This window comes from Microtus ochrogaster, chromosome 8 (genome assembly GCF_000317375.1).
Source record: "Microtus ochrogaster isolate Prairie Vole_2 chromosome 8, MicOch1.0, whole genome shotgun sequence".
Classification (NCBI taxonomy): domain Eukaryota; kingdom Metazoa; phylum Chordata; class Mammalia; order Rodentia; family Cricetidae; genus Microtus; species Microtus ochrogaster.
In genome coordinates, this window is record NC_022015.1 from 10,674,465 (window position 1) to 10,685,766 (window position 11,302).

At 49.1% G+C, this 11,302-nt stretch overlaps 2 protein-coding genes across 3 annotated transcripts in view; one reads left to right on the forward strand and one right to left on the reverse strand.

Moving 5' to 3' along the window:
• Vps35l (VPS35 endosomal protein sorting factor like) overlaps positions 1–5,404 on the forward strand; it is a 106,612-nt gene extending 101,208 nt beyond the window's left edge. For both annotated transcript variants that reach the window (XM_005351057.2, XM_026781443.1), the window contains exons 29-31: positions 1,147–1,265; positions 4,437–4,583; positions 5,114–5,404. In XM_005351057.2, coding sequence (XP_005351114.1) covers positions 1,147–1,265; positions 4,437–4,583; positions 5,114–5,212 — 365 coding nt within the window. In that variant the 3' untranslated portion in view covers positions 5,213–5,404. The remainder of the gene's footprint in view (positions 1–1,146; positions 1,266–4,436; positions 4,584–5,113) is intronic.
• A 1,054-nt stretch (positions 5,405–6,458) lies between these two features.
• Knop1 (lysine rich nucleolar protein 1) overlaps positions 6,459–11,302 on the reverse strand; it is a 17,577-nt gene continuing 12,733 nt past the window's right edge. The window contains exon 5 of the mRNA XM_013347683.2: positions 6,459–10,173. Within this exon, the coding sequence (XP_013203137.1) occupies positions 9,862–10,173 (312 nt within the window). The 3' untranslated portion in view covers positions 6,459–9,861. The remainder of the gene's footprint in view (positions 10,174–11,302) is intronic.

The window sequence follows — 11,302 nt, forward strand, 5'->3', positions numbered from 1 at the left end:
TTGAAGCTCCACCTGCCATGCAGGAAACCCTAGGTTCTACCCCCAGCCCTGCAGAAACAAAAACAAACAGCCCATGTGTTCACAGTGGAGACTAACTGAACAGTTCTGGGCCCCTGTGCCAGGGGATGGGGTCAGCCACCACAGACAAAGCCGCAGAGCTGTCCTCAAATAAGGGGACTGCCTGAGTTTATCATTTAAATGAAAACCCAAACTTGACCACAGCAGACTGCATGGTGTCTCACCTGCCCAGCTGGGGCCAGGCCCTTTGAAGGGGAGAAGAAAGAGGAAGCAGTATGCAGCCATCCTTGACTGAACAGCCTTTCTCTAGGCAGTGGATGTCATATAGGAGGTGGCCAAGCAGTGGCTTTGTTAAAGAGCTGAACATGCTGGCTCTCAACATTTGGGAGGCTGAAGCAGGAGGATTGCCATGAGTTAGAGGCCATCCTGGGGTACGGAGTGATTTCCAGGCCAGCTTGAACTATAGAGTGAGTTTCTGTCTTAGATAAGGAGACACTGTCAGGCATGGAAGTGTTGGGAGTAAAGGGACTGTGGGATGTGATAGCGGGCATGGGTTCCATCTTGTGGAGCAGGCTTTAAGAAAGTGTACTCCTGCCACGTTGGCACTGGTGGGCATATAAGTCATTAATGTTGCTCTCAAGGTTCGCATCGAAGTGAGATGGTTGATACTCGTCTTCCCTGGTAGTATAGATAGAACCTTCTGGAACTAGCCACTTGGTTTTAAGGATGCAGTGGATAAGAACTTGGGCTTTGGGATCAGACCGCCCAGTTTAATATCCTAGCTAGGCCCACTCCCAAGCCTCAGTTTCTCCTCTTATTGAAGACGTGCATGCCAACTCTTCCTGCTGCTCATTATGTGTATCCTTACATGACACGGAGTGAGTGCTTGCCACAGTACCTGGCAGCTGGAGAGAGTGGCTCACTGCGATTGTGGCTGTCCCCTCCAGGCATGGCCAGTTGGGAATGACTTCCAGACTGTTGGCCTCAGGCCCAGACTAGGCCCTAGGCTAGGTGTTTTCTTAGTGAATCCTAAAGCCAGTGGTCACCTTGGCATTCCCACACTCATAACCAGGCCTTCCTGCCATCTGCCAATCCCATGTCACATGTTGCCCTTGTTTGTTCAACCAGTTGACTCCAATGACAGCCTGTACGGGGGAGACTCCAAGTTCCTGGCTGAGAACAGCAAGCTCTGCGAGGTGGTGATGGCTCAGATCCTGGAGCACCTGAAAATCCTGGCCAGGGACGAGGTGGGTACCTGCCTGCTCCACCTGCCACACGCTTTGGAGGCGGCTCAGCGGGGCCGGAACACTACAGAGGGCAGGAGCACCACAGGGCACATAGTGCTCCATTGTGGAAGGGAAACAAATCTGGATGAATGGTGGTTCCCAGTCTTGGCCTTGGCTATTCTCTGCCTGTGCAGTACTTCCCCTATACCCACATTTCAGCTCACGCCAGCCTCTGGTACCCACAAATCTTGCAGATCCCCTTCCCCTCAATATTGTGTATCAATTAGTCACAAACAAGCAAACAAACAAAGGCTGCACACAGTAACACACACCTGTGATCTAGCAGCATTCAGAGACTAAAACATTGTGGTTACTGGTTATGTATCAAGGCCCTGGGTTTAATCCCTTGTGTAGTTTAAAACAGTGTGGTGTAGAGACCTGTGATCCCAGCATTTAGGGTTAGAAGCAGGGAGATTAAGAGTTCAAGGTCGGCTTGCCTTGCAAGCCTTTAATCCCAGCACAGGTGCAGAGGCTAGGAGGTGAGGCCAGCCTGGTCTACAGAGCTACTTCCAGGTGTGTGTGTGGGGGAAGTTCAAGGTCATTGTTTGCTACACTGAGAGTTTGTCAGCCTAAGTAATCTGAGGCTGTATGGAAAATAAAATAGGTTTGCCAAGTGTGGTGGTGCACACCTTTAATCCCAGCACTTGAAAGACAGAGGCGGATCGATCTCTGAGTTCAAGAGACAGCCAGAGCTACAGAAAGAGACCCTATTTTAAAAAAAAAATGCTGAGAGATGGCTTGACAGTTAAGACATGTGTTCCTCTTTTAGAGGACCTGCGTTTTGGTCCCCAGCACTCACATGGTGGCACATAGCCATCCATTTCAGGGGACCCAACACTTTCTGATGTACATACAAACATATAGGCAAAATAGTCATATGTAGATAAAACAAATACCTAAAAACATTATAAAAATAAATAAGGAGGGGAGGGGGGATACAGATGGCCTGCAATGTGAGCTGATGCTGAGTGGCTGAGTGTGACTGAACCTACTCGCCTCCATTTTTACAGTGCCCTCTGTCAGTTCTCCAGCCAGTACTCCAAGCACTGAGCTCAGTTCTCCAGCCAGACCTCTCCCCCCCACACACACACACACCGGCTCACAGGTGCCTGCTGTTGGGACTTAAAGTATTCCTGTTTGTCCCATGCCCTCCTGTTGGGAACCACCCTGGTTCCAGCATTGTCCTGTAAGGTCACGTGAAGGATTGAGTTCTGCTTTAAGCAGGAGCTGGGAGAAACTGTTTGGGTGTAGAGTCCCTAGAGCTTCCTGGAAATGACAGTTCTCACAGGAAAAGAGCTCGCTCTCTGGCTCTCTCTCCCTCCCTCTCTGTCACTCTGTTTCTCTCTCTGGCTCTCTCTTCCTCTCTGTCTGTCTCCCTCTCTCTCTCTCTTCTATTAAAATCCTGTAGAGAGCCTGGGGTACGAACCGATGACCTTCCTTGGACACAGCTGCCGTTCTTTACTGTCTGCCAGTGTGTCTTCACGTCCCTGACACATATAACGATGCCGTGGCTTGAAAACCCAAATTGAGTGTTTTAGGGTAAAATGTTATTGGGGAGTTCAATGAGGGAGGAAGAGCCCCCTCATTCTCAAACTGGGTGGTGTTTTTGTTTTTTGAGACAATGTTTCTCTGTGTAGCCCAGGCTATCCTGGAACTTGCATTGTAGACCAGGCTGGCCTCAAACCCAGAGATCCACCTGCCTCTGCCTCTTGAGTGCTGGGATTAATGGTGTGTGCCACCACGCCCAGCTGTTGGGTGTTATTCTGGCTACAAGTTTTGAGGTTGGGTATCTTCTTTGACCTGGGGCTTGCCGATACGGCTAAGCAGGCTAATCAGTGAGCCTCAGGGACCCTTTCTCCCCACTGGAATTACAAGTGTGTGCCACCACCCACATTTTTATATGGGTCCTGGGGATCTGACAGAGGCCCTTGTGCTCACATAGAGCCCTTTATAAATCTGTGTCCTCAGCCTTGATGGCCTTTCTCTCTCCCTGCTTGTCCCTGACTCTGGCCAGACCTTTATTCTACCTTTGAAGGGCTCCATCACTAGATTGGGCCTACCCAGACACCTGATTTCCATCAGCAATAGCCCTCCGAGCAGAACCTGCCTTACTGCACACGTAAAAATGCTGGAAAAGCTTACCCAGCATACGTTGTGAATGTGCCAGCCCCAGAGATATGACGTGTGAAGCAAAGGTGCTAGCATACGCTGAGTGTCTGGTACCTGTTCGCTGCTGTGGACGAGAGCAGGCACGCATGGCTCTGGTGGCACGATTTGGCAGGGCTGCCAGGCCTGGCCAGCATCCGGTGACATCGAGTTCCATGGGCACCCTGAAACAGCAGGTGCCACCTGTAGACGTGGTTTCTCTGTGATCATCATCTGCTCCCCGAGGAAGTGTGTTCTTTTACCTGAGCTGTCGCTGTACCACTGTTTCTTCCCCGTCGTATCTGTCAGTCAAAGCCGGTCATGTGGGTTAAATGTTTCTTTGGTTAGGTGCCTCGCAGGTCATCCAACAAAGTCAGATTCCTGAAAGGCCTGGCGTCACAGTGTTGAGAGGCTTGCTCTTCTTTTCTTTTTCCTTTTTTTTTTTTTCTTCAGATTTTTTATTTTTGAGACAGGGTCTCGTTCAGCCTGACCTCCAACTTCCTATAGAGCTGAAGATGACTTAGAATTGGTCCCCCTGCCTCTACCTTAGAGCTGGGATTAGGCATGCACACCATGCCTTGCAGTAGGTACTTCTTGTAGAGGCCAAATCTGGCCCAATTCAGGAGTGTTGTCGGTAGGATCAGCAGTAGTGACCACAGCATGCAGAAGCTGGAGCCACAGCTGAGAGCAACGTGGCAGCCTTCCAGCCTGACTTGTGCTTGAAGGGCAGCCTTTTCTCTGCTGTTAGGCTTCACTCCCCAACCCAGCGACTGTTGGGTCTCCCCTAACTACGGTGACGGCCCGGTGTGCAGCAGAGCTCAGAGCTTGTGGTGCCTGTCCTCGTTCGCCATGTGTTGTGCATCTCACCGTCATTTCACAGGTGCAGGGTGGGCTCAGCAAACACATGGCAAAGTTGGCATAAGGACATTTACACTGAGCCCATCCAGTGTACCAGGCCACAGTCAGAGCTTCCCTTCTCTCTTCCAGGCCCTGAAGCGCCAGAGCTTGCTGGGCCTCTCCTTCTTCAATAGCATCCTGGCCCATGGGGACCTTCGTAACAACAAGCTGAACCAACTCTCTGTCAACCTGTGGCACCTGGCTCAGAGGCACGGCTGTGCAGACACAAGGACCATGGTAAGCACCAGGGCCCTTGCCAGCCCTCTGGCACTGACCTTGATACAGCATCAGTAGCACCGCAAGCTGTCCCATCACCCCTGAGCCAGACCCCTAAACTCTTTTGGGTGACTCCCTAGTGCTAGAAAGCATCTCCAGTCAGTCACTCACAGTAAAAACTACTTGCTTGAAAATGTCACCCACTTCTGATCATAGCCAAGTCTGATTCTTTCCTCTGAGACAAAGTCTTAGGTAGCCCAGCTATCCTTAAACTTGCTATATAGCCAAAGATGATCTTGAACTTCTGATCCTCCTTCCTCTAGCTAGTTTTTGTGGTACTGGGGAACATGTAAGCACTCTGCCAACTGAGCTTCATCCCCTGATTCCCGAGTCTGATTTTAGGAGTAAGTTACAATCTTACCCTTTTGCTTCTCAGAAGACACCCCATTTTCAGCTAGGCAGGGTAAGCTCACTTAGGGCCAATTCAGAAAGGCTCCAGCCCCCAGGTAAGAGCCATGAAGCCAAATACAAGATGGAGCTCTTTTTTCTAGGTGAAGACTCTGGACTACATCAAGAAGCGGAGCAAACAACCCGACATGCATCATTTGACGGAGCTGGCCCTGAGGCTCCCTCTGCAAACCAGGACCTGAGTACTTGCCCTTGGGGGCCCCAGTGCCACTGTCCTGGAAGACCTACTTGGCTGCCACTAACTCCTGGAATTTAGTTTTTGTTATTTTTACTTTTATACAGATTGATTTAAAGCTTTTGCCTTCTGACAGCAGGTGTGTGGAAAGTGGGGGGGAGTTGACAGAGCATTAAAATTCAGTCTTGTTCTTCAGATAGCAGCGTCTTAGTGTGTTTGCACAAGAGCATTGCGGGATATTTGTACACTGTATGAAGATGTATTGCTTTGATTGGTGTAATAAAGAGCCAGTTAAGTGGAACTTCTGAGGGCAGAGAGGACTCTGGGAAGAAGAAATGTGGAGTTGTTGGCCAGACATGGAGGAAGGATGGGCAACACAGATAAAGGCAATGCCATGTGGCAGAATGTAGACTGATATAAATGGGTTCATCTAAGTTATAAGAGCTAGTTGGGGAAAAGCCTAAGCTCAGGCCAAACTTTCATAAATAATGAGTCCCTGTGTTGTTATTTTTGAGCTGGTGGCCCAAAGAAAATTCCAATTATCCAAGAAGCCTTCTGGTTCTCAGTCCCAGGGAGGGATCTGAGGCTGGGAACCAGTCAAGGGCACAGGGCTTCCTTTTCTGGAGGCTGTTTCCGCTGGCAGAAAGCAGACACAGTTGTACATCTCACCTCCAGATTGGAGAGTGTCCTATAAAACCCCTTGGAGGACTAAGAAATGTCACATTGCCAGTTGACTCCTGACTACAAGTCACATTTGGACTTAGAATACAGGAGAAAGGTCACATTTGGGGCTCCCTGTCCTGTAGTCAGGCATGGACGTCCACCTGTAATCCAGTACTTAACAGAGGGAGACGTGAAGGATGCCAAGTTTGAGGCCAGCCTGGGCTATGGCAGTGCCCTTCCTGTAGCTGAGCCAATGTCCTGCAAGCCAGCTGCTCACTTCTGGCTCCTCCTGGAGAGCACGTCCAGACTACACACTGCTGCACACTATGGCTGTGTTTCTCAGCGAGTTTGCGCCTGCCGTTGATGGCTGATGGCTTTGGGCTGTACTTCCCTGTCACTGGCCAGCTGCCCAGACTGCTGATCTGGAACCCACTGCCTGTGAAAATGTATCCAAGCACAAGCTCAGCTGTGCTCCAGGCTAGCCTGCTTGCCCTGGTGGCACATACTCCAAGTCCCAGCTACTTAAAGGAAGTTGAGGCAGGATTGCCTGGAGCTAACTGGGGAAAATACACAAACTCAAAACTATGTGCTTTAGGCATGGATTTTATTCATTTTTACTCTAAAACATTATACATGACTAACTTTAGAAAAGTACAAGTTAAAAATCATTTACATATAAACTCATATGCTTACTTGTTATGAGGCTAGAGTTACTATTGTATATTTGGGGCCAATCTGACGACAGTCCCCACCACCCCAAGGAATTGAGAAAATTGTCTTAAAAAAAGAACCAACTAAACAAAATATCAGATGAGGCTGAGGACGTGGCTCAGCTGGTGGGATGCTGGCCAGGAGTACACAGCCCCACATAACCGGAGTGTGGTGGTACAGGCCTATAATCCTAGCACTCAGGAGGTAGAGACAGAAAGATCAATAGTTCAGGGTCCTCAGTTACAGGTTTGAGGCCAATATGGGATAAATGAGCCAGTCTCAAAAATAAGAATCAGATACTGAAGAATGTTTCTTGTGCTGTGAACAAGCACCAGAACCAGAAAGTGCTGTGGTATCTGCCTCAAAGCTGCCCATGTTGGAAGGCATCAGTTCCCAACATTGGCCCAGAAAATGCCCAGGGCTCCTGTGTTAACCCCAGGTTAGCCCTGCATTAGACACACACCATAGGGCCTCTGAATCCTGTTGCTGACCTGGGCAGAAGTGTGGACTGGAGCAGCTTCCCTCCTGTTAGTGGCAGGCTGGTTTCTGAAAGCCCATCTCCATGGGATGGCATCTACTCCCATTAGTAAGGACATACAATAAGATTCTTAGCAAATGAAAAACAGGGACATTTCCATGTCCTAAGTTCCTGGTTATTGCTACTTTAACAAATTACATGCAGAGTAGCTTCTTGTGGTTTTTATCATCTGACAATTATTGGTCACAACTCACTGGTCCTCTGGGCTAGTTGCTAAGTTGCTTTGTGAGCACTCTGGTGGAAGTTTACACAGCTCCTAAAGGTGCCCGTGTTCTTGGCTTGGGGCCTTTTCCTTCCCAAGTGACTGTCCATGGCTTCCACGTCTCTTCCACACGAACCCTGTCACCTTCCAGTTAAGGGATTTTGTGAGGAGCCTACTCAGGTAATCCAAATCTTATTTCAAATTCATCTAACTAGAAATCTTAATTCCCTTCTGCCAAGGGTACTGGGACGGGGGAAGGACAGACAGCGTTCTGCCTGTCACAACCTGAGTAGCATGAAGCTTGCAGAGCTGAGTGCATACCCTTCTTTAGGCAACAACTGTGTCTAATTGGGAGATACTTTTGTCAGTCAGGGTGTGGAAAGTAGCTCAGGTCAGGGCCTGATATTTGGGTGACCATTGGCAGGTGACTAAGGACAAGGATATTGCTATAGAGTACCAGTAACTGGTGAGAAACGCCTGAGAAACAGCCAAGTTCAAGGCCTGTGCTGGGTCACTGACCTCCCACGTTCACATGGGACATTATGCAGAAGACTCAAGTTCTGGAGAAGGTACAAGACATGGAGGTGGGGGTGGGGGATGGTTCAAGCCACTACTGGTAGGACAGGAGCCTAGGTAACAGAAGCACAGCCCTCAGTGCCCACGCCGTGAGTGGCAGAGACAAGGTTGAACTCCTGAGGAGGCCCACAGCCTTCTTTGCTTACAGAATACAATTCTCTCTAGAGAAGGGTGAGCAAATGGAGCACCCAAGTCAGCCCTTCAGCACTGAGACGTGTGTAACAGGTAAGTAAAAGATCTGGGTGACAGCTACCAAGGTGTATGTGGCATGAGATGACAACCCTCTCCCACCCAGACATGGCCATGTGCAAGATTCTGATGCGCTAAGCCATGCTCAAACTGGAATGTGACTACTGGAGTTACACAGCTGGTTCCCAGTCCTGAGCAAGGTCAGATTGGTCTAGAGCTGTGGTTCTCAACCTCTGTCATGCTGTGATCCTTTGATACAGTTATTCCTCATGTTGTGCTGATCCCCAACCAGAAAATTGTTTTGTTCCTACTTCATAACTGTAACGTTGGTGTTAGGATTTGTGACGTAAACATGAGACCAACATAGAGGTCATGGCCCACAGGTTGAGAACCACTGGTCTAGAGGCTGACTTAAACAGGATTCTGTCCTCTGAGAATGAAGGGCTCTTCTTTTTTATACCTTGCGGTTGAATCTATGAAAGACCAAGTTCATAAACAGGTCTTTGCTAACAGACAGACAGACAGGTCGGGACAGGGTGGGGAGAGGCAGCTGCTTCAGGTGGTCTCTCCACTGCTGCCCATGTGGCAGTATGGAACACTTCACCCTCTCTGTGCCTGGCCTGAGGGGCATCTTCCTTACCAGAGGGGCTGATACAGGACCATCCACACAGAACTGAATGAAGCCATGAAGGTTTCCCAAGAGGCTGCTGAAGTTTCTTTGGCCATAAAGAGGGTTTTCTCCCAACTCCAGAATACCGTGGGGAGCCTGGAACTACCTCTGCCAGCTTCCCGACAGCTCAATTACACAACCGCTGAGGATGGAGGATGGAGGTCGGCTGAGTGTAGCATCAATCCCTCCACTCCTCACCCCTGCTAGGACTTCTGCCTGAGCGAGAGAAAGCAGGCCAGCAATGGGGTATCTGTGTGAAGTGCCACACCAAGAGACAGGAAAATGTCCTTATGTGAGTCTCAATGCCAGACTGCAAGGGCTGGTAGAAGAAAGTCCCATCGTGTGGCTCTCTGAAGCTGGAGCGTCCTGAAGCTTGCTGTGCAGTTCAGGGCGGGAATGGTGCAGGCAGCAGATGAAGCACCTTCCTTCCCATTGGTCCTTATGTTTGACTTCACACAAGTGGTCTAAGGTTGTGTTAACTCACTGTTGAGGATCTCACATGGGTCCACATGTAGGTTACCTGCTGTCCAAAATGCCGTGTTTGACATTCAATCCATGTGTAGAAACATCAAATCCAAGCACTGCACTCAGACGGAAGGACGACAGCTGGAAAGCCTCCAGCTCAGAGGTCTGTCTCCACAGAGGAGAAACAAATTTGTTAGTCCCCATGGAAGACATGGCACAACACTTGCTTTCTCCATTCACTGATCACTGAGTGAAGCTGTGTGATGTACTCTTGATGGCACTTAACGGAGGTGACCCTGGGCATTTTATTTATCCCTGAACTTAAGAGGTAATGAGAATAGCACCCATTCCATAATTAGGTTTAAATACATCAATGCAAGGAAAACACCTTAGTCAGGGCCTTGCGCATGCCAACAACTGCTAGCTACTATTACTTAAAACACTTTCACCCAAGGAGGTGGAAGGTTTAGAACAGAAAATAGGAGATTTAGCCACTGGTACTGGTTCCTGACAGCAGCTTCCACCTGCTCATCCAAAACTCATCAAGAGTGGTCCTCAATATCTGCAGGTGACTGATCCAAGCCAGCTTGGCAGATGGAAAACTGATCAAGAAATGCAGTTTTAGGAACAGGGCAATAAAGTTTAATCTTGCAACTTAATAGACTTGGAGGCGTTCCGGTCAATGTAGAAGACCTTGCGAGCCTCAGAGGAGAAGCCCAGGCCAGCCCCACGGCTGGACTTACAGCTCATGGCCCGGTCATAGTCCTGCTGCAGATTCTGCTGGAGTGTGTCTGAAGACTTCTTGTCCAGGGCCATGTTGTGCCTGCTAGTCATGCTGGGAGGGCGGCTGAATGATGGGGACAGATGCTTAAAGCCACCCATAAGCTTCAGGAATTTCAGCTTCTGCTCTTCATTTTCAAAGCCAGCAGTGTCCCACTGGCCAAACTGGGTTCCCTGAGTAGAGAGTAAAGGCTGTCATTGCCCTTGAAGATAAACACCTCCTCTCCCTCAGCCAAGCAATGGACTGTTTCATCCATCCTAATGAGTCCTAACACTTAATGGGAGTGATATGTCAAGAAGGACCAGCCCGAGAGCCCACCACTGGCTTCTCACAAGGGCATCACTGCACACCAAGCTAATTTGAGCTCTACTCTTTCTCCCAACACATGGTGACAGCGAGAAACTTCATCTCACTTCATGTATCACACACAATACCTCAAAACACAAGCACACCTCACCTGACTCTGTAACACTTCCCAACCTTTCCACAGCCCACCTTGTGTTTTTTGTGTGTTCACCCACAGTGTATGTGCACACACGTGGAGGTCAGAGGATAATCTCAGGTTGGTCCTTGTCTTCTACCTTGAGAATCAATCTCTATTGATTTTTCTGCTGCATATGCTTGGCTGGCCCTGAGCTTCCAGAGATTCTCCTGTATTGCCTATATTATGTAGTGAGCCTCTGATTTTAAGTATCCATTCTGAGAGGGAAGCTTATTAACATCCAGGAAGTAAATTCATAAGTCTCAGACAGTCCTTGGAACTTAGCAGATCACAAGGCCCTTTCCTCAAGGTCACATGAGCAGGAAGGACTGCAGACCAGCTGAGCAGCCTGCAAGTTGTGCACAGAACTCCAGAGTTTCAGCTTTCATGAGCTGTCACTCATGCTGAGGGGACTTTTGGCAATGCAGCCACCCTTCAGCTATTCATACTCTTCTAAGTAACACCTCACCCATACTCCTGCAACCCCAATAAACTAGTTTATTCAGTTTTGGTGGTATCATTACTTTGGTCTGACATTAACTCCCTATCTAGGTTAAGCAGATGTTTGGTTGTACAGCCAATAGATCAGTGTCATACAACAAACTCCCAGCACCTCACAGAAGTGCTGACATCACAGACACTTGTGTGTCTGGCTTTCAAGGGACTTGTGGGGATTCAAACTTAGATCCTCATGCTTGCTTGAGTGGCAAGTGCTTTACGCACCAAGCTACCTCCCTCACCCCTTTCTCCACCTTGTAGCACAGAGCACATTATAAGCCTTCCCTCAGTCTCAACACAGCAAAGCTGCCCCACACCACAGC